The 26,285-nt window shown below is 45.0% G+C and overlaps 1 protein-coding gene across 5 annotated transcripts in view; it reads left to right on the forward strand.

The window, feature by feature from the left end:
• Nucleotides 1-878: 878 nt before the first annotated feature.
• EXOG (exo/endonuclease G) overlaps nucleotides 879-26,285 on the forward strand; it is a 60,615-nt gene continuing 35,208 nt past the window's right edge. For 2 of the 5 annotated variants that reach the window (XM_053260033.1, XM_053260037.1), the window contains exons 1-2: nucleotides 7,483-7,788; nucleotides 24,279-24,428. In XM_053260033.1, the coding sequence (XP_053116008.1) occupies nucleotides 7,596-7,788; nucleotides 24,279-24,428 (343 nt within the window). In that variant the 5' untranslated portion in view covers nucleotides 7,483-7,595. Of the gene's footprint in view, nucleotides 1,356-7,481; nucleotides 7,789-7,816; nucleotides 8,182-24,278; nucleotides 24,429-26,285 lie in introns of those variants that run through there. The other 3 variants (XM_053260036.1, XM_053260034.1, XM_053260035.1) reach the window with 3 other exon arrangements.

Consider the following 26,285-nt stretch of genomic DNA (forward strand, 5'->3'; position numbering starts at 1 on the left):
ATTCTACCAAAAGAAAACCACAGGGCTCTGTGGGTGCCAGGAGTCAAAATTGACTTGATGGCACACTTTACCTTTAAAATACAGTAAGGGAAGGAACTGGGTTCAAATGTCCAAAGCTTTATGTATGTTATATTAAATAACTAAGTTCAGTGGGAAAATAAAACAACTTTGTAATCAAGCAAGATTTCAACCCTACTGAACAATAATTAAAACAATCAAACCTCAGACATCAATTTAAATAAATACACTTGTTTTGTTTTGAAGAACATCTGACTGAGTGATTTCTGTCAAACCCTCCTCACATCTGCAAAGCCATGTTATCAGATTGCAGAAACTATAAGAGTTACAGAAGCTTCATAATATCATTGGTGGTAGTGGAGATAAAAGTATTTATGTAAGCCAAAGTAACATCCAAAGTGAAAACAATTTAAAACAAACTTTAAAACACCCCAGTCTCAGCTCCAAAACCACACTGTGGTGGATTTTCACAGTGGATCCAAATATTGAAGGGGAGGCAGATCCAAAAAAGAATAAATTCTGAGGTAAAAGTTGTGAGGAAAAAGATCCTTAACAACTGAGATCCTTGACAACTGCATTGTTATCTACAGAGGCATCCACAGTGTCAGAGGCATTGCTAACATGTTATTTTGCCTAGGCTTTCCTCGTGAAATTCTCTCAGATCGAGGAAGCAATTTTTTATTTGATGTCATGCAAATTTTATGGAAATGTTGTGGCATCCTGCATTTTTTGAATTTCTAGACCACCCCAAACTTGCATCTCTGACCTTAAAATTTAAAGCTACAGTCCAGTTAAAAAGCTTGGGTGAAATAATAGGTCTTTAGAGACTTTTAAAAAGTTGTCAGAGATGGGGAGGCTCTTAACTCAACAGGGAGCACATTCCAGAGTCTCTGACCAAGTCAACAGAGCAACAGAGAAAGGCTGTCCCCGAGTAGCCCAAGATGAGCTGGTGGCAACTGCAGACGAACCTCTCCAGATGATCTCAGTGGGCAGTGGGGCTCGTGGCGAAGATGTTCTCTTAAATACCACGGGCCTAAGCTGTTTAGGGTTTTATATAGGTTATAACCAGCACCTTGTATTTTACTGGAAACTTATTGGGAGCCAGTGTAGCTCTTTTAGTATAGGAATGTGATAGTTGGCAGCAGCACCATCTTTCAAAAGCGATCATCTTTTGAAGTCCAAGGAACCACCCTCCAGTTGGGATTCCTGAGGGGCTTTAGAATGGAGCAGAAGGTGACAGTTAAACTGTCTAACTGTTAGCTCAGTGACTGAGAATAGTAGATAGGGCTTGGAGGAGCCAGTGACAGGGATGGCTAGGGATAGGATCTCTAGTGAAGGTCAGTGGGTTGGATATTGAGAGGTGGGTAGTAAGCGGTACACACCAGTGAACACCTCTGGTTAGCAAGCATGACTCTTATGTATGAATGCTGGATGTGTATGGTATATACATGGATCTTCAACTAGGGTGCAGTGGCATGTTTCGGTATGGACCACAGGGCAGAGGTCTGTGGCCTCCTGCCTCCTGGGGGAGCCCAAGTGCTCTGGGGGGCCTCCCCAGAGCCTGGATGCCTCATCGCTGCTGCCTGGCCCCCGCCGTACACGCCGCCGCTATTTCCCCCTCTTTACTGCCAGGGGTGGTGGTGAGCGGAGTGGAACAGGCCAACCCACAGCGGCGGCGGGCACAGGCAGGCCTCCTCAGCCTGCGCAGACCAGCCTCCTCGGCCTGCGTGCATGCGCAGTAGGAGTATGGAGTGTTGTATCCCATGACCCTGCTTTGGCAGAGAGAATCCTCTAAGCCACTGTACATAAATAAACTTAACTGTTTTATTTTAAAGTTCACTCAGCATCCTGTAAGTTATACTTCTCCCAAACACAGCCCTCAATTATACTACCAAGAGGTTGTCAGGACACAACCTAAGCAAGAAAAGCTTAGTGGTGGCAGCAAGAGCTTAAAAAGGTAGGAAGAGAGAAGAACATCATTCTCTATTAAACTGGTCCCCAAAGTCATATAATTATTACTCTCCCCAGTTTTGGAAACAGACCCCACTCATTAGCAGTATCTCACAGTGGTGAGCAGAGTATGGCTCATCACAAGAAGTAATATTTATTTATTTGATTTGATTTCTATGCCATCTTTCCAAAAGTGGCTCAGGGTAGTTTACATTAAAATATGGTCTCTCCAAGATGACCCAGAGACCAACCTAGCTGCTGCATTCTGTACCAACTGCAGTTTCCGGGCTACGTACAAAGACAGCCCCACATAGAATGCATTGCAGTAGTCAAATCTGCAGTTTACCAGCATATGTACCACTGTTCTGAGGCCATTTATCTCAAGAAATGGACACAGCTGGCATATTGGCTGAACCTCATAAAAAGCATCTCTGGCCACTGCCTCAACCTGGAACACCAGGGAGAGGTTTGGATCCAGAAGCATCCCCAGACTGTGTACCTGTTCTTCCTGGAGAAGTGTGACCCCATCCAGAACCGGCAGATCAAAACCGTCTCCCGAGTTCTGACCCCGCACAATAAGTACCTCCGTCGTATTTGGATTCAGTCTCAGTTAGTTATCCCTCATCTAGCCCATCACCACCTCCAGGCAGGCATTTAGGGAGGTTATGCCTTCTTAACCTCAGTATACTGATATACTGATCAGTATACTATCAGTATACTGATCTCCTGATGATCTTTCCCAGCCGTTTCACATGGATGTTAAAAAGCATTAGAGTCCTGGGGTACACCATATAAAAGTTCAGATTTTGAAGAGCAACAATTTCTAAGGGAAACCATCTGGAATCTGCCTGCGAGATAGAAGCGGAGCCACAGCAAAGCAATACCTCCACCTGCAACCCGCTCAGAAGCTCCAGAAGGATACCAAGGTCAATAGTATTGAAAGCCACCAAAAGATCCAAAAGGGAAGAGTCACACTCCCTCTGTCAATTTCTAATTGGAGATCATCCATCAGGCTGACTTTTGGAGGTCTCCCCCACAAAGTCCATCTGAAAGCTAGTTTGAAATGGGTCTAGATAATCAGTTTCCTCTAAGACTGCCTGGAGTTATGAGGCCACAACCTCCTTGCCCGACCATGGAAGGTTGGAGACAGGCCTAGAGCTGCTTAACTCTGAGGGATCCAATGTTGCTTCTTCAAAAGAGGTCTGACTCTAATGATTGCCTCCTTAAGACAAGGAGGCATCCTGCCCTCCCTCAGAGAAGCATTTATAATATCTACCAGGCCTTCTACAACAACCCCACTGCCAGATAGTATAAGCTACAAGCCAAAACAAAAGAAAAAGCTTACAATTATACAACAATAAATAGAGTATATATAATTAGAACAGGTTAAAATTTAAATTAATTTTTAAACATTTAATAGACTTGGAAATTTAGAACAATAAAATATCCTTATTAACCATCCAGTGACGTATATTAATGGCAGCAGCACAGAATTTAGCCACATTGGATGTAATTACACACTGAGTCCGAAAGCAAAAGGAACAATAAAATTGCTCCTGTCGACCGGGGAATTTACAAAGCAAAGGTGTGATGAAAGATTCACGAATATTCTTATAGAACAAGCAGAATAATAAAACATGTTCAATAGTTTCGACCTGATCCAGCCCACAAGGGCAAAGTCTGTCAGCAAATGGAACCCCTCTATAGCGCTCTTCTAGAACTGCCGAGGGTAAACAGTTGCAGCGAGCCAAAGTAAAAGCTTTCCTATACCTCAGAAATTCCAACCATGTAAAATAATTCATTGCAGAGACTAGATATCTTCTTTCCTCCGAGATGTAAAATTTGGAGACCTTCCCAAGGTCATTTTGCTGTTTGGAGTAAAAAACCCATTGTTTAACCAGCAACCTTGCCTGATCAAAACCCAGCTTGCACAAAATTGTAACAGAGAGGCCCAAAGTAGCTATTTTAGCCTCAATAGACTGGATCCACCTGGAGCCAAAATCATCCTGTAAAATTAGGGGAGCCAGGCCAACTGGCTGGTAAATTAGTTTAAGCCAGTAACAAAGTATAGTAATCCAGACACTGGCCTCCACCCTAATAAAGCCCGTCTTCAAACGGGTAGCAGCATTTGAAACGGATCTTGGGATATTAAGAGCAGTTCTCAAAAATTTTGACTGCACACATTCCACAGTTGCCATATTTGAAAAAACAACCCAACTGCGCTCCATAAAGTAATTGAGACAATGACTTAGCTTTAAATAGTTTTAAAGCTGCTGGTAAGTAATAGCCACCTTTTGATCGCAAGTACTGTAGAATGGCAAGTGAGCTTTTCTGGGCATTAGAGGCTACATAGTTCGCATGGGCCTTCCTGGTGCCCCCAGCATGGAAAACTACCCCTAGGTACTTAAAAAATAATACCTGCTCAATAAGTTGTCCCTCAATCCTCCAAGTGCGAGGAGGATTGTAACCAATTGCATTGTAACCTTTTTCTTTTGTTTTGGCTTGTGGCTGTAACATTAAAGAACTTGAACTTGAACTCCTATAAGCCATGTTTGACAAGGGTCATGAGAGCAGGTGGTAGGCCACACCATTCCAAGCAGCTTGTCCACTGTGTGTATGTATCCTACTATGGATGAAATAGATATACAGGTGAATCTCGGAAAATTAGAATATCGTGCAAAAGTCCATTAATTTCAGTAATGCAAATTAAAAGGTGAAACTGATATGAGACAGACGCATTACATGCGAAGCGAGATAAGTCAAGCCTTAATTTGTTATAATTGTGATGATCATGGCGTACAGCTCATGAAAACCCCAAATCCACAATCCCAGAAAATTAGAATATTACATGAAACCAATAAAACAAGGATTGTAAATAGAACAATATCAGACCTCTGAAAAGTATAAGCATGCATATGTATTCAGTACTTGGTTTGGGCCCCTTTTGCAGCAATTACTGCCTCAATGCGGCGTGGCATGGATGCTATCAGCCTGTGGCACTGACGAGGTGTTATGGAAGACCAGGATGCTTCAATAGCGGCCTTCAGCTCTTCTGCATTGTTTGCTCTCATGTCTCTCATCCTTCTCTTGGCAATGCCCCATAGATTCTTTATGGGGTTCAGGTCAGGCGAGTTTGCTGGCCAATCAAGCACAGTAATCCCATGGTCATTGAACCAGGTTTTGGTACTTTTGGCAGTGTGGGCAGGTGCCAAGTCCTGCTGGAAAATGAAGTCAGCATCCCCATACAGCTCGTCTGCGGAAGGAAGCATGAAGTGTTCCAAAATCTCCTGATAGACGGCTGCGTTGACCCTGGACTTAATGAAGCACAGTGGACCAACACCAGCAGATGACATGGCTCCCCAAATCAACACAGACTGTGGAAACTTCACACTGGACTTCAAGCATCTTGCATTGTGTGCCTCTCCATTCTTCCTCCAGACTCTGGGTCCTTGGTTTCCAAATGAGATGCAAAAGTTGCTCTCATCAGAAAAGAGGACTTTGGACCACTGAGCAACAGACCAGTTCTTTTTTTCTTGAACCCAGGTAAGACGCTTCTTACGTTGTTTGTTGTTCAGGAGCGGCTTGACAAGAGGAATACGACATCTGAAGCCCATGTCCAGGATCCGTCTCTGTGTGGTGGCTCTTGATGCACTAACTCCAGCCTCAGTCCACTCCTTGTGAAAGTCCCCAACACTTTGGAATGGCCTTTTCCTGACAATCCTCTCCAGGCTGTGGTCATCCCTGCTGCTTGTGCACCTTTTTCTTCCACACTTTTCCCTTCCACATAACTTTCTATTAATGTGCTTTGATACAGCACTTTGGGAACATCCAACTTCTTTTGCAATTACCTTTTGAGGCTTTCCCTCCTTATGGAGGGTGTCAATGATGGTTTTCTGCACAACTGTCAAGTCAGCAGTCTTTCCCATGATTGTGATTCTTAATGAACCAGACTGAGAGACCATTTAAAGGCTCAGGAACCCTTTGCAGGTGTTATGGATTGATTAGCTGATTGGAGTGGGACACCTGGAGCCTAGACTGTTGAACCTTTTCACAATATTCTAATTTTCTGGGATTGTGGATTTGGGGTTCTCATGAGCTGTACGCCATGATCATCACAATTATAACAAATTAAGGCTTGACTTATCTCGCTTTGCATGCAATGCGTCTATCTCATATATCAGTTTCACCTTTTAATTTGCATTACTGAAATTAATGAACTTTTGCACGATATTCTAATTTTTTGAGTTTCACCTGTATGTTGTATGTTCAGATGTCTAGACACTCCTACATGTTTTTGTGTGAATGTCTTTAAAAGTAAACCTTAGTACAGGCCCCTCAAATACATGGTACAGAGAGCAGATAGGCTGAGTGACAGCAATAGGGCAGGACTTCCTCCTCACTTTTGTAGCTGTAAGCGTGAGCTCCAACAGAAAAAATAACATCAGAAGGAGGCTATAAAGATGCTTCCAATGTGGATTCTCTGGTGTTTCACTAAGAGTGACTGTTGACTAAACATTTCCCACACACGAAACATTTAAAGGGTTTGACTCCTGTGCAGATTCTCTGATGTTTCACACTTACCCCACTCCTGAAATGCACCAGTCCCATTAAATTAAATAAATTCCCCGGCTCCATTTTTTAATATAGCTACTTTGTTTTTACTATTATGTGAAGTTATCCCAACGATCAGTAGAAAGTGGGCTAAGGGAACCTAGCCCACTTTCTACTGATCGTCGGAACCACCGGGCTTGTGGGTGAGCCCAGTGGTTCCAAGGTGGCCAGGCGTGGTCCATGAACGTGCCTCCAGGGGTGAGGTGGCGGGTGGCTTCTTTAAGTGTAAACGGAGCCAGTGCTCCGTGCCACTGAGCAGCCCCCGTGGCGGGGAATCACCTCAGCCACTCACCTGGCTCCCACAGAGGCGAGCCCCCGCCAGGTGAGTAGCAGAGGCGAGTCCCTGCTGTGGGGGCTGCTGGGCGGCACAGAACACCGGCTCCGTTTACACTTAAAGAAGCCGTTGGCCGCCCCCCCCCGGAGGCACGTTCACAGCCCACGCCTGAAGGCGGTTAGCTTGCCTAATTCCCCCTCCCCTTAAATAAGGTTAACGGAGCAAGCTCAGCCTCATTTTTTTGCTCTTGTGCCACCCCAGCATGTGGCAACACATGAGTAGACCCTCAACCGGGAGGCTGCAGCCAGCCTCCTGGAACTTCTGGGGGCCGGGAGTCCCATAATCCCGACAAAAGGAGCCCACATTTGTGTGGGTGGCCGATCCAGCCATCGAGGCCTTGGAGGCGGCTGCTCATCTGCAGGGAGAGCAGGCTAAGCCACAATGCAGCTTGCAGTAAAACAGGCATCCTTAATCTCGGGAGGCTGAAAAGGGGTGATGGAAAGGACTCCTGTAGGCCATTAACTTGAGAATCCTTGATCTCAGAGAAGGCAGCAAACGGGTGAGAGCAACAGGAAGGACTCCGCCCTCTCGCCTCGTGTCTAACTTTCGCGCGCTTTTTCCTGCCCACACTGGGGCGGGAACTGGAAGGCGCGCTGCCGACGGACGCAAAGGGAGGCGCTTGGCTTCAGCACAGCAGCAGCCCCACTCTCGGCATCCTCCTCGTCTCGTGGCCGGGCCCACCATGGCGCAGGCGCTGAGGTCTCGCCTCACCCGGAGCCGCTTCTTGGGCGGCTTTGCTTGCGGGGCGGCCCTCGGCGCTGCGGCCGCCGGACTGACCGTCGCGCAGCTCCTGAGGGGACGCCGCCTCCCTTCCCCACCCCCGCAGAGCCGGGCCGCCGCGTCCCTGGAGGAGCCGCCGCGGCCGCCTAGGGAGGGTAAGAGGAGCCGCGTGCGCAGGCGCAGTGGCCGAGGCGGAAAGCCGGCCCGAGCGCCTCCTCCCCGCCCGCCCCATCCTAGCTCTGGCTTTCAAAAGAGAAGAGGCGGGGGGGGGGAGCCCAAACGCTTGCGAGGAACGGGGTTTACCTCTGCGCTTTTGGGTCAGGTGAAGTGAGGAGGACGGATTCACTCCGGTCCTAGTAAAGGCTAGGATGTGCCAGCATTGGCCTTCCAGTGGGGCGACTGTGGATAAAAACAAGCTTGTGGCTGATTACAAAGGCTGTTATTGTGGCATGAGGAGAATCCTGCAGGATCAGACCCCTAGTCCGTCTCGTGGGAACCCACAGTGGGCAACCAGATGCCCCCAGGAATTGCTCAAAGGGGACTGGAGGGTAAGAGGTCTCCTCTTTGTTGGCGCGGCAACTGATTCAGAGGTAGATTGCTTTTCAGCCAGGAGGTTCTGTGTAGCCGTCATGGCCAAAAACTGTTGATAGACCTGCCCCCATGATTTGTCTCATCTCCCGTCCAGATGACCCAAGCAGGGGCGTAACAAGGCTGGAATGGGCCCAGAGACAAAACTTTAAAACAGCCCCTCGCTCACACACACACACACACACACTTCACATGTGACTTGTCTCTGGGGGGCCCCTCGAGGTGTGGGGGCCCCCAGGCAGCTGCCTCCCCTTGCCTAATAGTAGTTACGACCCTGGACCCAAGCTATGCATAGGCAACCTTTATAGTTTAGGTCCCATTTCACTTGGTGCATGATGTGTTATCTTCTAGTCACCTGAAGTCGCGTGGTGGGGAAATGTTTGACTAACAAGCAGAAGATTCTTCAAGAGTCCTCAAAGAACTTAAATGTGAAATTGCTGGCCTCCTTGCTTAAATATATAATTTATCCCTGCAATCGGGCTCTGTACCAGAGGACTGGAGAGTTGCAAATGTAACACCGATTTTCAAAAGAGGATCCAGGGGCGATCTGGGAAATTACAGGCTGGTTAGCTTAATGTCTGTTCCAGGCAAACTGATGGAAAGCATCCTCAAGGAAAAAATTGTAAATTTGTAAATTTTTTACAATTGTAAAAATTGTAAAGGACATAGAAGAACAGGGCCTGCTGGGAGTGAACCAGTCTGGCTTCCACAAAGGTAAATCTTGCCTCACCAACCTTTTGGAGTTCTTTGAGAGTGTCAACAAGTGTGTGGATCAAGGTGATCCAGTTGACATAGTATACCTGGACTTCCAAAAAGCTTTTGACAAAGTTTCTCATCAAAGACTCCTGAGGAAACTTAGCAGTCATGGGATAAGAGGACAAGTACATGTGTGGATTGCTAACTGGTTGAAATACAGGAAACAGAGGGTAGGTATAAATGGAGAGTTTTCACAATGGAGGGAAGTAAGAAGTGGGGTCCCCCATGGATTTGTATTGGGCCCGGTGCTTTTTAATTTATTCATCAGTGATCTAGAAGTAGAGGTAAGCAGTGAGGTGGCCAGATTTGCAGATGATACCAAACTCTTTTGGGTAGTGAAATCCAAAACGGATTGTGAGGAGCTCCAAAAGGATCTCTCCAGACTGGGGGAGTGGGTGACAAAGTCGCAAATGCAGTTCACTGTTAGCAAGTGTAAGGTGATGCACATTGGGACGAAAAACCCCAACTTCAAGTATATGCTGATGGGATTTGAGCTGTAAGTGACTGACCAGGAGAGGGATCTTGGGGTTGTGGTGGATAGCTCATTGAAGGTGTCGACTCAATGTGCGGCAGCTGTAAAAAAAAAAAAAAAGGCCAATTCCATTCTAGGGATCATTAGGAAGGGGATTGAAAATAAAATGGCTAATATTATAATGATCTTTATACAAATCTATGGTGCAGCCACACCTGGAGTACTGCATACAATTCTGGTCACCACATCTAAAAAAGGACATTGTAGAACTGGAAAAAGTGCAGAAGAGGGCAACCAAGATGATCAGGGGCCTAGAGCGCCTTCTTTATGAGGCAAGGCTACAACACTGGGGCTATTTAGTTTAGAAAAAAGACGACTGTGGGGAGACATGATATATAAAATCATGCATGGAGTGGAGAAAGTGGATAGAGATAAATTCTCGCTCTCACATAACACTAGAACCAGGGGTCATCCCATGAAATTGATTCCCAGGAAATTTAGGACCAACAAACGGAAGTACTTTTTCACACAACACATAATCCACTTGTGGAATTCTCAGCCAACAACCTGGATGGCTTTAAGAGGGGTTTGGATAACCTCATGGAGGAGAGGTCTATCAACGGCTACTAGTCGGAGGGCTATAGGCCACCTCCAGCCTCAAAGGCAGGATGCCTCTGAGTAACAGTTGTAGGGGAGTAACAGCAGGAGAGAGGGCATGCCCTCAACTCCTGCCTGTAGGCTTCCAGCAGAATCTGGTGGGCCACTGTGCGAAACAGGATGCTGGACTAGATGGGCCTTGGGCCTGATCCAGCAGGGCTGTTCTTATGTTCTTAAAGTTGCCAGTTCGAATCCCTGCTGGTACTATATCGGGCAGCAGTGATATAGGAAGATGCTGAAAGGCAGCATCTCATACTGCACAGGAGAAGGCAATGGTAAACCACTCTTGTATTCTACCAAAGAAAACCAGAGGGCCCTGTGGGCTCCAGGAATCGAAATCGACTTGATGGCACACTTTACCTTTACAATTCATAAGCCCTATTTAGACAATACATTGCATGTGCATGTAAGTGTCTATGCACATGTACAGGACTGTACCCCAGGGCTGCTACATGTGTTAGAGAAAATTCCTGGACACAAATGTCAAGTGGGTGGCACATTTTAAAACCCTGATTTTGATAGAATTGGAAAGAGAGCTCAACAGTGGAGCTTAGTAGCACTTTCACACATTTTCCCCAATAGAATTCTTTGCAAAGGAGAGGGTTAGGAGATCATTTAGTTTGGGGAACAGGAACTTCTGTAGAGCTTTATCTTTCATGTTGTAAGAATAAAGGACAATTTATATTAAAATTAATATTATAATGCCTTTATACAAGTCTATGATGCAGCGACATTTGGAGCCCTTGCATTCTGGTCACCATACCTCAAAAAGAACGTTATAGAACTCAAAAAGGTGCAGAAGAGGACAACCAAGATGACTAGGGGCCTAGAGCATCTTCCTTATGAGGCAAAGCTACAATATCTGGGAATTTTTTAGTTTAGAAAACATGTATAAAGGGAGACATGATGAAGATTTATAAAATTATGTATGATGTGGAGATATATATCCCTTTCCCACAACATTGGATTCAGGGGTTATTCCATGAAACTGATTGCCAGGAAATTTAGGACCAATAAAAGGAAATACTTCTTCACACAATGCATAATTAATCTATGGAATTCTCTGCCATGGGATGTGATGGCCACTAGCTTGGATGGCTTGATGCAGGGCTTTGCCAAATTCATGGTCTCTCCGTGGCTGCTAATGCTGATGGCTATAGGCTACCTCCAGGATGCCTTTGAATACAGGGGAGCAATAGCAGGAGAGGGCGCCTGCCTTCATCTCTTGCCATTGGGTTTCCTGAAGGCATCTGGTGGGCCACTGTGGGAGACAGAATGCTAGACTAGATAGGTTTTGAGCCTGATCCAGCAGGGCTATTCTTGTGTTGTTATAAATCAAATAAATAAATAACAGTTATGTTTTCTGTTCCTTGCATTTCTTCCTGCTATTCCACACACATGATACTTCCTGTTGGCTCAGAGGGGCCCTAAAAAGACTGCAGGTGCTACATCAGGCAGTGAGTGTTCTAGAGAGAAGGTGAATCCCAGCAATGCCACTAGAGAAAAGGGGGAGCTCACTATCTATATACTACTCAGCTAAACCCAGAAACTCACTGCCACCCTCGCTAGAGATTATCCAAGAAGAGGTTTACTGAGCCTTATAGAGAGAGCTAACCTAGCCAGTCGGCAGCACTGGTGCCAGAGAAAAAGTAAGAATAGTGGGGTTTTAAACACCGACTCCATGTAGCTACAATGTCTAGAGAGAAGCACCAGAAAAATGGGTAAACATTATTAAAACAATCTTAACATAAGAACAGCCCAACTGGATCAGGCCCAAGGCCCATCTAGGGGTGTGCACGGAACCGCGGAGCTGCGGTCCAGCACTGGGGTGGGGGGTTCCTTTAAGGGCGGGGGAGGGTTTACTTATCTCTCCTGCCGCTTTCCCCCATCCGGTGCCCGTATTTTCTTTAGTAATTGGGGTGGCAGGATACCTCCCTGCCGCCCCTTCTCCCGGTGCTTGGCTGCAGTGCAAAAGGCTTTTAGAAGCCTTTTGTGTGTGTGTGTGTGCGCGCACACATAATTTCTTTAGTAATCGGGGCGGCAGAATACCTCCCTGCCACCCCTTCCCCTGCTTAGTGCAAAAGGCTTTCCCTGCTGCAGTGCAAAAGGCTTTTAGAAGCCTTTTGGCACGCGCAAAAGGCTTCTTAAACCTTTTGCAGCGAAGCGGGAGAAGGGGCGGCAGGGAGGTATCCTGCCGCCCTGATTACTGAAGAAAGTATGGGCGTGCGCACAAAAGGCTTCTAAAAGCCTTTTGCACTGCAGCCAAGTGCCGGGAGAAGAGGTGGCAGGGAGGTATCCTGTCGCCCCAATTACTAAAGAAAATACAGGCGCCGGATGGGGGAAAGTGGCAGGAGGGGTAAGTAAACCCTCTCCTGCCCTTAAAGGACCCCCCCCCAATCCACCCAAATCCTAACCGCCCATGTCCGGACCGGTCCGGAGGCCTGTAGAATGGCTTCCGGACCGGTCTGGGCACATCACTAGGCCCATCTAGTCCAGCATCCTCTTTCACACAGTGGCTCACCAGATGCCTCTGGGGAACCCACAGGCAAGAGCTCCCCAGAGGCATCTGGTGCATACCCTCTCTCCTGCTGTTGCTCCCCTGCAACTGATATTGAGAGGCATCGTGCCTCTGAGGCTGGAGGTGGCCAACAGCCACCATACTAGTAGTCATTGATAGACCTGTCCTCCATGAATTTGTCTAAACCCCTTTTAAAGCCATCTAAGCTGGTGGCCATCACACATCCCTGTGTGACAAAGTACTTACTTTTGTTGGTCCTAAATTTTCTGACCTTCATTTTCAGGGGATGACCCCTGGTCTAGTGTTGTGTGTGTGAGAGAGAAATTTCTCTCTGTCCACCCTCTCCACTCTTTGCATACTTTTATACACCTCAATCATATCTCCCCTTAGTCACCTCTTTTCCAAGGTAAAGAGCCCCAGATGCTGTAGCCTAGCCTCATAAGGAAGGTGCTCCGGGCTCCTGATAATCTTGGTTGCCCTCTTCTCCACCTTTTCCAGTTCTTTAATATCCTTCTTAAGATACGGTGACCAAAGCTGTTTGCAGTACTACAGTTGTGGCTGCACCATAGATTTGTACAAAGGCATTATAATACTAGGATTTTTATTTTCAATCCCCTTCCTAATGACTCCTACTTTGGTATTAGCCTTTTTCACAACTGCCATGCACTGATTCGACACTTTCAACGAGCTGCTATTACCCCAAGATCTCTCTCCTGGTCAGTCACCAGCAGCTCAGATCCCATCACTGTATATGTGAAGTTGGGTTTTTTTGCCCCAAGAATGCATCATTTTACACTTGCCTCCATTGAACCACATTTGCCATTTTGTCTTTTTGCAGCTCCTCACAATCTGTTTTGGATTTCACTACCCTAAATAGTTTAATCCACAAATTTGGCTACTTTGCTGCTTACCCCAATTTCTAGATTATTTATGAACAAGTTAAAGAGCACGGGTCCCAGTACCAGTCCCTGGAGGACCCCACTTCCTACTGCTCTCCATTGTGAAAACTGTCCATTTATTCCTACCTTCTGTTTCCTGTCCTTCAACCAGTTACTGATCCACACATGAACCTGTCGCCTTATCCCATGACTGCTAAGTTTACTCAAAACCTTTGGTGGGGCATTTTGTCATACGCTTTTTGGAAGTCCAAGTGTACTATGTCAATCGGATCTCCTTTATCCTCATGCCTATTGACACTCTCAAAGAACTCCAAAAGGTTAATGAGGCAAGACATTCCCTTGCAGAAGTCATGCTGGTTCTCCTTCAACAAGGCCTTTTCTTCTATATGTTTAACAATTTTGTCCTTAAGTATGCTTTCCATCAATTTACCCAGCACCAAAGCTAAGGTGACAGGCCTGTAGTTTTCCGGATCCCCTCTGGATGTCTTTTTGAAAATCGGAGTTACATAAGCTACTTTCCAGTCCTCTGGTACAGAGCCTGATTGTAGGGAGAAGGTACATATTTTTGCTAGGATATCAGCAATTTCACATTTGACTTCCTACAGAACTCTTAGGTAGAGACCATATAGCCCTGACGATTTGTTAATTTTTAGTTTTTCAAGACAGTTTAGAACATCTTCCCTTGTCACCTCAAATTTGCCCAGTTCTTCAGCCGCTAAGCCTGAAAAGCTCAATTCTGGAAAGGGTATATGGTTAGTTTCCTATTCCCCTTGATACTTTTAGCTATATGCTCTTCAACCTCTCTTTTTGCATCCCCTATTGTATCCTTGCATTTCCTTTGCCCAAGTTTATGTTTATGTTATGAAGTTTATGTCCTGAACTCATTATTTATAGACTGCACATCCTCTTCTAAATTAGAGCACCGGCATACTACTCCTGACAAAGAAGGCAGAAAACTTGACGTCTTTGGGCGTCGCATCTATTCCACTGCAAGCCTATCCATTCACATTGCAAATTATGCAGCTTGCATGGCCCGTCACAGTTATTGTCTTTGGGATCATTTGCAAAAGGAAGTTGCTACACTGAAACCGGAGGAGTTTATGAAGAGATATTATGAAGTGCTTAATAGATCAGCAGAACCTACCACGCAACAGTTAGGCACTTTCAAGCACCTGGCAGAAACTTAGTCCAGGACAATAACCACGGCTGTGTCTCTCAGGTGTCACACCTGGTTGCGCTCTGCCACACTACAAAATGACATGAGAAACCAGATTGAACATTCATCATTCCCCGGAAAGGGTATCTTTAGCAAATCCATGGATACAACATTGGAAACTTTAAAAAAAAAACAAAAAAATTGACCAGAGGAATAAAAACCAAGGCCCCATACTGGAAAGGACAATGCCAAGTAGTCCCTTTGATTTCCAAGAATGTCCTCCACTTGTACCACTGTCAACAGCCGAAGCCATAAACACCAATGTACTGGCCATCCATGGCATGCCTGCAATAACAACTCCTTTGCCACTTGATTGTCATCAGATTGGCCAGTCATGCTTCGGCATGGCACCAGATAACATCAGACCAGTAGGTTCTAAGAATTATGAACACTGGTTATGCAATTGAGTTCAAACCTTTGCCAAGCATCGGGGATATGAAGATCACTCTCCCAACTCTGATGCTGTGGCAAGAAGTACAGGCTTTGTTAGAGAGAGGTGCGATAGTACCAGTGTGGTGGACAGACCAGCTGAAAGGATTCTACTTGCGCTATTTCGTTATTCCAAAGAGGGATGGGGGAATCAGGGCAATTATGGCTCTCCAAAGCCTAAATCAGTTTGTCAATATGCACAAATTCTGTATGACAACATTGCAGGGAATTCTTCCACACCTTGCCAAAGACACTTATTTTAATATCGAAATTCAACACAACCACTGGAAGTACTTGAAGTTTGTAATAGGAAACTCAGCGTTCCAGTACAAAGTCCTGCACTTTGGCTTATCTGCAGCACCAAGGGTGTTCACAAAGTGTATGTCGGTGATCATAGCTTATCTGTGAACACAAGGGATCAGCGTGTTCTTATTTCTGGACAACTGGCTTCTGGTGCACCACAAGAGGTCAGAGTTGGAGTCACAAATCCAATATATCTTGCAACTGTTGGAAGATTTGGGAGTCCAGGTCAATTGGGCCAAATCGAAGCTGCAACCAGCCAAGTACTGTTTCCAAGTACAGCCTGTCTCCCCGAAAATAAGACATACCCATAAAATAAGCCGTAGCAGGATTTCTAAGCAGTTGTGCAATATAAGCCATACCCCGAAAATAAGACATAGTGGTGATCTCTCCTGGCTCAGTAGTAGGCTGCTTGCTGAAGCTTTTCCCCTATCCCCCTGGTGTGTGTGTGGGGTGAAAGAGACCCACAGACAGGGGCGTAATGATACCGGTAGGGGTGGCAGGCTGCAAGCTGAGGCATACGGTAGAGGGAAGTACGGTAAAAAATCTCCTCTGAAAATCTCCTCCTCAATCTCCCCTCCTCCTGGCACGGTGGTGGGGGAGGTGGCAAGAATACGCCGGGAAGCGACGCCGGGCCTCGGCGTCGCTCTGCGCACTGGCGGGCGGGAGTGCGCAGAGCGACGCCGAGGCCTGCCGTCTGGCCCGGCGTCACTTCCCGGCATACTCTCGCCGCCTCCCGCCACTGCCGCGCTTACTCTTGCCGCTGCCCGCCACCGCCAGGAGGAGGGGAGATTTTTGAGGAGGAGATTTTCTGAGGAGATTTTTACCGTACTTCCCTCTACCTTATGCCTCAGCTTGCAGCCTGTCACGCCTACCGGTATCGTTACACCCCTGTCTGTGGGTCTCTCTCACCCCACACACACACCAGTAAAGCTGCTGCTCCCCAACACTGACCAGCAACAGTCTGTGGGTCTTATATGGATCATATGAGAGTTATGCAGGGCCGGACTGGGGGCACCGAGAGGGTGCCGGAATGTATGTGGGGAGGGCGCCAGAATGTTTATGGGGAGGGTGCAAGGTTTTGAGCAGAATAGGTAATTAAGGGTGAGAGTTGGGGCGCAGGGGCACCGCATGGGTAGGGCGCACCGGGAATATGCCCTGTTGACCTATGGGCCAGTCCGAGCCTGGAGTTATGACGATGTTCCAGAAGAAGATGACTTAACTATAATTGAATAAATGTAGATTGTTGTACCACACTTAATAAAAATAAGACATCCCCTGAAAATAAGCCATAGTGTGTCTCCTTGAGGAAAAATAAATATAAGACAGTGTCTTATTTTCGGGGAAACACGGATAGGTAGATAGACTATATAGGGGCAGTCTTGGCTGCTCAAACAAAGAGAAGGTATTTGCCTCTGGACAGATACCAGTGAATCTGTGCTCTTGTAAATCTATTTGAGGACCAACATCGACAACGGGCCGATCAGATCCAAAGACTGCTTGGTTTGATGTCCTCATGCAAGGCAACAGTCCTCTACACTCGGCTGCAAATAAATAAATGTGTCAGCTGCAACTGTGGTATCTGTGATAGTTCCGCCCAAACATCGACCGTCAACGGATGGTACTAGACATCCCCCCCACTGGTTCTAAAATCTCTAAGATGGTGGAAGGTGAGGGAGAATCTTCTAAAGGGAGTGACTTTCGATTCTCCAACCCCGATGCAATGGGTCATGATGGATGCCTCTCTGTCAGGGTGGGAGGCACTGTGGGACAAGTTCAAGGATTATGGACGATACAGCAACAAAGGATGTACATCCTAGAATTGATGACGGCGTATCTGGCACTGCAGTCCTTTGTACCTTTAATACAGGACACGGTCATGCATTTACAGATGGACAATACTACGGCGATTGCTCATGTCACTCATCAGGGCAGCACGGTTTTGCGCTCTCTATGTGCTCTAAGCACACAACTGTGGAATTGGTGCATATCCAAAAATGTTTACCTGATTGCCATCCACATCAAGGGCTTGGAGAACGTCTTGGCGGATGACTTGAGCAGGACGTTCGAGGACCAATAGCACCACGAGTGGGAGTTGAAACAAGCATGCCTGGATCGCTTGACCAACCTGTGTGGCGTTCCTCAGATGGATATGTTTGCATCGGCCACAAACAAATAATTTCCTTGGTTTTGTTCCAGAGCAGGCACTGGGCAAGCATCTCTGGGGGATACTTTTCTGCACCACTGGGGCAAATGCCTACTGTATATGTTCCCTTCACAACCCCTGCTCAACCGGGTAGTAGGCAAGCTAATACATGACAATGCGAAAGCCATTTTAGTGATGCCACGGTGGCCGCACCAGCCGTTGTTTGCATCGCTACTCAGACTGATAGGGAACACCTGTTGTCATCTACCATTGGACCCTGATTTGCTGACAAGAGACAGAGGGAAAATATTGCATCCGGCCCCATGGTCAGCTATTGAGAAATATTCTGCTGAATAGTCATAGAACCTGAATCAGCAAAAGTTACACTAGTAGGTGGAAGCATTTTACAATTTATGCTAGAGAACATGGATTTGATCCTCTCAAGGCCTCTACAAATCAGGTGCTATTGTACTTAACCATCCTGAAAGAAACGGGTCTGGCAAATGTGTCATTATGAGTGCACCTTGCTGCTATTTCAGCGAAACATAAGGGGTGGCAAGGACATACTGCCATCTCACATCTGCTATGCAAGAAGTTTTTGTGTGGTGTCAATAATCTTTACCCTTCGGTACGACCCTCGACAGACCAATGGAGTATCTCTGGTGTTGGCCTTGCTAATGGAAGCTCCCTTTGAGCCGCTTCATGGAGCAAGCTTGCGGTATTTGACACTCAAGACTGTGTTTCTGATCTCTATAACTACTGCCCGCCATGTGAGTGAACTAGCTGCTTTACGGGCGGATTCAGCATATACACAATTTCCCCCCTAACAAAGTGGTTATGTGTGCTGATCCAGCATTCTTACCTAAAGTAGTACCAATTGAATCAAAACATCATATTTCCATCCTTCTTTCAGTAGCCTGAAACACGACTAGAAAAAGCATTGGACTAGCTGGATGTCAGAAAATGCCTTCTGTATTATCTAAGACAAATGGAAAGTATTAGACATACTAAAATGTGTTTTCTATTGTTTAAGGATAAAAATAAGGGCATGTCTGTGCCGAGGCAAAGACTGTCATATTGGTTGGTGGAACTCATTTTCTTAACGTACAAATTACAAAACCAACAGCCTCCAAAGGTGATAAAAGCACACTCGACGAGAGCGTATGCTACTTCTGTAACACACTTACCTGGTCTTTGCTTCAGGGACGTAAGTGTGGCTGCTACATGCCACATTCACCTTCATAAAGCACTATGCCATAGACTTGTGTATGGCTGCTGAAGCCAAATTTGGAAGAGAGGTACTGAAGAGAGTTCTTGAGTAATGGGTGGAACGACTGCACCCTCCACCATGGGGGAGAACGCTGGTTAGTCACCCATTTCTCATCATGACAACAGATCACTTCCAGATAAATGGCCTTTAGGCCCTCTTTGGTTAACTTAGAAGCTACCCATGGGGAACAATGGTGTTTTGAGTACCCCATTGTTCCCTATCGCTGAAACAAGCTGCACTGATAGAATGCAGTGTGCACGCAAGTTAATGCATTTTCCAAGCCTGCCTTGAAAAGCACTGCAGAATCACATAGTGAAAGGGAATCTGTCCCTTCCAATAAAGAACACACATTTCAAACATAGTCCAAAAATGGTAAAAAAAAAAAAAAAACCCACTGACCCAGAATCCACTGCCAACCACAGTGCCTGAACTACAATAATATCGTTGGCAGAAGTTGCTCTTGCTTACACAATTATGACCCCACTGCAACAGCTTCCACAGCAACACCCTTAGCAGCAAGCCTAGCCGTAAGCTCAACTAGAGCAAATTTAGCCACATTTTGACTAAGTACTCTTTGCAATACATATTGCAGAGTAGACAAGAGCCGTGAGTGAAGCACAAGTTAGTCTCAAGGCCAGACATGGAGCTCATCTCACAGCAATCACCAAGAAAATATTACAGAGAGAGAGAGAGAGAGCTGCCACTGTCCATTTCTTGCCACAACACTATCTCACAAACAAATCAAACCACAACTCAAGGAAGGAAGACAGGCATCCAAGTTCTACCTTTGCCAATCTGAGATCCAGAAAAACCAGATTGTTAATAATATAGCAGCAATAGCATAGCATGTTATATTCTGTGCTGAGAAAAGAAAACTGCCAAATCAAACCTTCCTTGATTCCTTCCTTCCTCCTCTCCTGATGTATCCTCTTCAAGGGCACTAAGGGCTTTCTACCTCCCCTCCTCAGGCACTTTGAAATACATGAGTGGCTGGAAATGACCTCTGCCATTATTTCCTGCTGCCATTTTATAGTGCTGAGCCGTTTTGTGGCACATTTATGTTTTTTAAAAAAACCCTTAAAGAAGGAACAAAGGTTTTGAGCGCATTGCTGAAGAGCAAGGTGCTATGCTTATTTCTGTCCCCTCTGCTTTTTCTTGTGATATTCAGAACACTTCATTATGCCTGGGGACCTAAACCTCACCCCAGCCCCCCAAATCCCCATAGGGTTAAGGTTTCTTTATCCACAATTTCATTATCCGCGGAAATTGGCAGGAATGGAACCCCCACAAATAACAAGAGCCACCTGTATGTACATGTACTGTATTTACCTGAACCCAAGACTAGTTTTTTTCCAGGTTCTTTGATGTTAGAAATGGGTGGATCATCTTAAATTCAAAGTCCTGTTCCATTTGGGTAAATAGATAGAAGCTGTATTTAACCTCTATTTTTAAGGGGATCATCTTAAATTCAGAGTTGTCTTCTATTTTGGTAAATACGGAACATATCTGTACATGTGTACAGTGTACACAGATTGTATGTATGTTGAACATAATGTGTGAATTGGACTTGAGAGTCACTTCTACTTGAACAGCGAGTGTTTATCTGTTAATCTGGTGTGTTTATCTGTTAATCTGTAGCTGGGGTTGTGCTAATAATTTTTCCCCATTTTAAAAGAAGGTCATGAACTTGATTAAGACCAAATATTTTTTCCCCCCAGACGTAAGGTAAAAGATCATAGTTAAACAGCGTGTGTGTGTTCTCATATATATATGTGTGTGTGTGTGTGTGTATATATATATATATATACACACACACACACACACACACACACACACACACACACATACATACATACATATACATATACACACACACACACACACCAATGTAGACATCTAACTTTAAAAAGGAACAAAAGCAATGGCTTCACAATGAGAGAGAAGTATTCCTTTTCATTAATAAATTATCAAACAAGTGATGGCTGCAGGTTGGAAAACAAAGAAAAGAGTAGGAAAGGTGAATTAGAAATGTACACAGGTTGTCTCTAGGGTGGTAGACACTCTGTGGAGAAATAGCTTTAGTACTGGATTTAAAAGGGAACCAGATTACTTTTGTGTTGGTTGATTGATTGATTGAGTGCCGTCAAGTCGGTGTTGACTCTTAGCGACCACACAGATAGATTCTCTCCAGGATGATCTATCTTCAACGTGACCTTTTAGGTCTCTTAGTGGTGCATTCATTGCTGTTGTAATCGAGTCCATTCACCTTGCTGCTGGTCATCCTCTCCTTCTCTTTCCTTCAACATTTCCCAGCATTATAGACTTCTCAAGGGAGTTGGGTCTTCGTATGATGTGTCCAAAGTATGATAGTTTGAGTCATTTGTGTCTCGAGTGAAAATTCTGGATTGATTTGTTCTATGATCCATATGTTGTCTTCCTGGCTGTCCATGGTATCCTCAAAAGTTTTCTCCAGCACCAAAGTTCAAAAGCATCAATACTTTTTCTGTCCCGCTTCTTGTATTGTTGTCAAAGTTATGTATTCACAGCATTTCAGTTTTAATAAATAAAGCTTTTTATGGTAACCTTAGCATATATCTAGAGGATATTTTTGCTTTTAAAAAATCAACGTGGGAAAATTTTGTAAAATAATTATACCTATATGATAAAAGGAGGAGATGAGGTTTCTGCATTCATAAAAGTTAGATTCCGAATAGGACTTGGTTCCCTGTGGGAGGTTTAAAATATGTGAGAGGCTTCAGACCTTGAAGCAAAACTGGGATATGTTCATATAAATTAGTTTTTAGTATCTGATCTTTTCTGTCTATAGAATTCTCCAAGGTGTGCCCGTGGCTAATCCTGTGTGTGGCAGCGCTCTCTCTCTCTCTCTCTCTCTCTCGTTCGCAAGCAGAAGCACCATGGTGATTGGGCAGTGGGGATTCCATATGCAGATAGGGAGGAGGAGCCTGTGGCACCATGATGACTGGCAGTGGGGATTCCATATTAATTCATTCTTTCATTCATTCGATTTCATATGCAGATAGAGAGGAGGAGCCTGTGATGGTTAAGGTCAGTTGGAATGCAGCTATTACAGGTTGGAAGATTTTATTGATTGTAGAGGAGACGAAATGCTATCTAGCTATCTGTCTCTCTGTCTGTCAATCTATCTATAGATAGTGGGCAGAGGTCTGCTAAGAGAGGGGTCATGAGGGTGGAAAGAGCATCTTCAGGAGAAGGAGGCTACCACTGTGTGAATTAGCCGAGGAAACAAGATGAACAAGATCTATTAACTCAGGAAGGGGGAGAGAGAGAGAGATGAAAAAAGAAGAGAGGGTAAGAAAGACAGAGGGGAAGAGCAAGTGGAGGAGAAAGAAAGAAAGAAAGAAGGGAGGGGAAGAGAGAAAGAAGAAAGGGCGAGAGACGGGCCTGAGCCTGTCAGTGACCAGAGGGGAACGAGCAGCTATGGCGGTGCCTATTGGCAGCAAGGAAGGGCCCAGTCAACCACTGCTACTGTTTGGGGCTACCAAAGCCATTGTCAGAGGGAGGCAGGCAAGCAAGGGGTGGGCCTAGGCCTGTCAGTGACCTGAGGGGAATGAGCGTCCATGGAAGTGGCGGCAGCGAGGAAGGCCCAGTCAGCTGCTGCTGCTGCTCCTGTGGGGAGGGTGGGGCCCGGGTGAGGGTGTGGAGGTCTCTGGGGATAGGGGGCTGCAACTTGGCCAGTAGGTGCAAGCAATGCTGAGGTGAGGGGGGCTGTGGCAGGGGGTGAGGGAAGCAATCAAGTACTAGTGTGCAGATGCTCTGCGCTGGTTAAGCTAGTTCTTATGATTTTTGATATGAAGAATTGCTGTCAGATACCAGCATTTCTTCTGAAACTCTTAAATCCCCAGATTCACAAACCCTGAAACTTCAGATGCTCCCAGGCTACTCGTTGGGCCACATTAGCAATTTCTAAAGAAAAAGCATTTGGGTTGTGGGTGGGAAACCTATTGTTAACATACCTTACTTTAACATGACATTTTAGGCTACGGGAAGTTTTGCCAGTTACATTTTACAAAATGCCCTGAAATAATTGTACACAACAGAACAGAATATATGTTTCTTTTATAGATTTCCTTCGGTTAACAATGTTGAAATGTTACTTTTACCATTTATGTACCATTGTTTGTACAATAACAGTACATTTTTTTTAAAAGGCAAAACAAAATCTTTTGCCAGATCTCAAAAATAAAAAAGCAATCTGTGGTTTGTTCATAAATTGTTAAATATAAATTGAATTAAAAACAACATCCACCTCGCTTCTCCCTGCATACGAAAAACATCAATCAGCACTGTACTGAGAAAGTAGTTTTCTCTGGTGCTGTCACACCAGTAGTTAATTGCTAGCTATGACATATTTTTCATTTTATGGTGGCTTAAGTGTATTTATTACTATTATAAAAATCAATCTGAAGTGGTGGGCGAAAGATTACGGTACACAGCGTATTGTCTGCTTTTCACTTTCAAACACTGAATATTTTTGAATGTTTTAACATGATAAATGAAGCACCTTCTTAATCAACCTCTTTCAGATTCTTTGTATTTGAGTGATCTATTTGGGTAGCTGTCTCTTTTCTGGCAGAGCTCATGTGCTGTTGAAACATAAGACCTGTCTCAGGATCGAACCAAGGACGCAGCCATTCTAATATTCTGTTTCCAGCTGTGGTCACATTTCTGCTTTTGGAAGCTTACAAGCAAGGCATGATGGTGGTGGTAATCACCACCATCATAATTTAATTTTAATTATGGTAATTTTTTCTTCAGTACTTGGCAGTACACTGCCTCTGAACAGTTAAATGAAAAAGCAGAAATCAAGCATGTTTCCCACTACTGCATTTTCATGACAAGATAAGTTATAGCTGCTGAATTCCTGCTTGTCATGCTGCTATTAAAAGCACAGGAACTCTGCCAGGAAAAGGTTAGTAACCCTACACATAGGTGTTCAACCTTTAATTGTATACAGCTTTTTATTTCCCATGCTCTTTATTACTCTGATGCATATCTGGTTGTCTGGGCACCTAAAAATCTAAAGCCTGCACTTAGGAATGTAACGTCCTGTTTCATTTATTTGGTTCTGTAGCTTGCCTCATCTTTTAGGACTGATAGCAATAGACTTTAAAAATGAATATACATCTACAGTAAATCTTAACAACAAATTAATGCATGATAAATATTTATAAAACTATTGACAGCTTATCTTCATTGACATGAAGCCAGCCTAAATACAGCAGTTTGGTGAGACTTGGAAAAAATGTTCCAGAGTGAATAAAGTCGGCATTTAAAAATGTGGTTCTGTTTCCTATGGAACTGATGTATTTTCTGACTCTCTTATGGGTGCTGATTGGTTTATTTGTCTCTTAGAACCAGTGACAGAGTCTGTGTTGAAAAAATATGGATTTCCTGTAGCTGGAGCAGAGACCAGATGTTACACCAACCATGCGCTATCTTACGACCAGGCAAAACGGGTGCCTCGATGGGTGATTGAACATATTTCGAAATACAAGACTACAGGTAACTGAACCTTTGTGTGTGTACATTGTTACAGTTAGTTTCCTTAGAGGTACTTTGGATGCTCTATTCAGGTGTCAGGGCTGTTGGGAATATCAACATGTGATGGGCACAAACAGGAGCATGCCAGCTAGCCCCACTGCTGTGCAGCTGGGTTTCATAACCACACTTCCTAGGAATCCTCTCATTCACTGCTAGTCTGCAGAGGCAAGCACTGAACGTAGGGAGAGTTTCTTCCCGTGATTTAGAACCTTAACTGCTCTCCTCACGGTCAGTGTTTGCTTCTATAGATAAATGCTGAATGTGGGGAGGTTTGGGTGGCACTTGTGTCTAAACTTTCAGGGTCGAATTTATTTATTTATTTATTTATTTATTTATTTATTTATTTATTTATTTAAAATATTTCTATACCGCCCAAAACTTGCATCTCTGGGCGGTCTACAATTAAAATAATTTAAAACACTATACCAATTAACAATTAAAATCATTTAAAAGATTAAAAACATTTAAAACCCAGTATTAAATTTATTTAAAACTATAAATCTAATTAAAAGCCTGGGTGAATAAATGTGTCTTCAGTGCCTTTTAAAAAGTTGCCAGAGATGGGGAGGCTCTTATTTCAACAGGGAGTGCATTCCAAAGTCCAGGGGCTGCAACGGAGAAGGCCTGTTCCCGAGTAGCCACCAGATTAGTTGGCGGCAGCCACAGGTGAGCCTCTCCACATGATCTTAGCAGGTGGTGGGGATCATGGCGAAGAAGACGGTCTCTTAAAGATTCAAGGCCTAAGCTGTTTAGGGCTTTATAGGTAACGACCAGCACCTGGCTTGTATTTTACCCAGAAACGTATCAGTAGCCAGTGCAATTCCTTCAAGACAGGAGTAATATGGTCTCTCCTAGATGACCCAGAGACCAACCTGGCCGCTGCATGCTGAATCAAATGTAGTTTCTAGACTACATACAATGGCAGCCCCACATAGAGTGCATTGCACTAATCCAGCCTAGAAGCTACCAGCAGATATACCACTGTTTTGAGGTCATTCATCTCAAGAAACAGACACAGCAGGTGTATCAGCTGAAGCTGATAAAAGCACCTCTGGCCACTGCCTCAGCCTGGGACACCAGGGAGAGGTTCAGATCCAGAAGCATCCCCAGACTGCGCACCTGTTCCTTCCAGGGGAGCGTGACCCTATCCAGAAACGGCAAATCAAAATTGTCTCCCGAGTTTCAACCCTACACAATAAGTACCTCCATCTTATCTGGCTTCAGCCTCAGTTTGTTCTCCCTCATCCAGCCCATTATTGCCTCCAGGCAGGCATTTAGGGAGGTTATGCCTTCTCCTGATGATGCTGACATGGAGAAATAGATTTGGGTGTCAGCATATTGATATCACCCTGCACCAAATCCCTTGATGATCTCTCGCAGTGGTTTCATGTAGATGTTAACATTGGAGACAATATGGAGCCCTGAGGGACACCATACGAAAGTTCAGATTTTGAAGAACAACAGTCTCCAAGAAATACAATCTGGAATCTACCCGTGAGGCATGAGTGGAACCACTGCAAAGCAGTGCCTCTTAACCCCAATCCCCTCAGACATTCCAGAAGGACACTGTGGTCAATAGTATCGAAAGCCACCGAGAGATCCAAAAGGACCAACAGAGTCACACTCCTTCTGTCAATTCCCAATTGGAGATCATCCATCAGGCCAACCAAGACAGTCTCCACCCCATAGCCTGCCCGAAAGCCAGTTTGAAATGGGTCTTAATAATCAGTTTCCTCCAAGACCGCCTGGAGCTGCGAGGCCACCACCTTCTCAATCCCCCTTGGAAGGTTGGAGACAGACTTATAATTATTTAATTCT

Source organism: Hemicordylus capensis, chromosome 6 (assembly GCF_027244095.1).
Source record: "Hemicordylus capensis ecotype Gifberg chromosome 6, rHemCap1.1.pri, whole genome shotgun sequence".
In the NCBI taxonomy this organism is placed as follows: Eukaryota; Metazoa; Chordata; class Lepidosauria; order Squamata; family Cordylidae; genus Hemicordylus; species Hemicordylus capensis.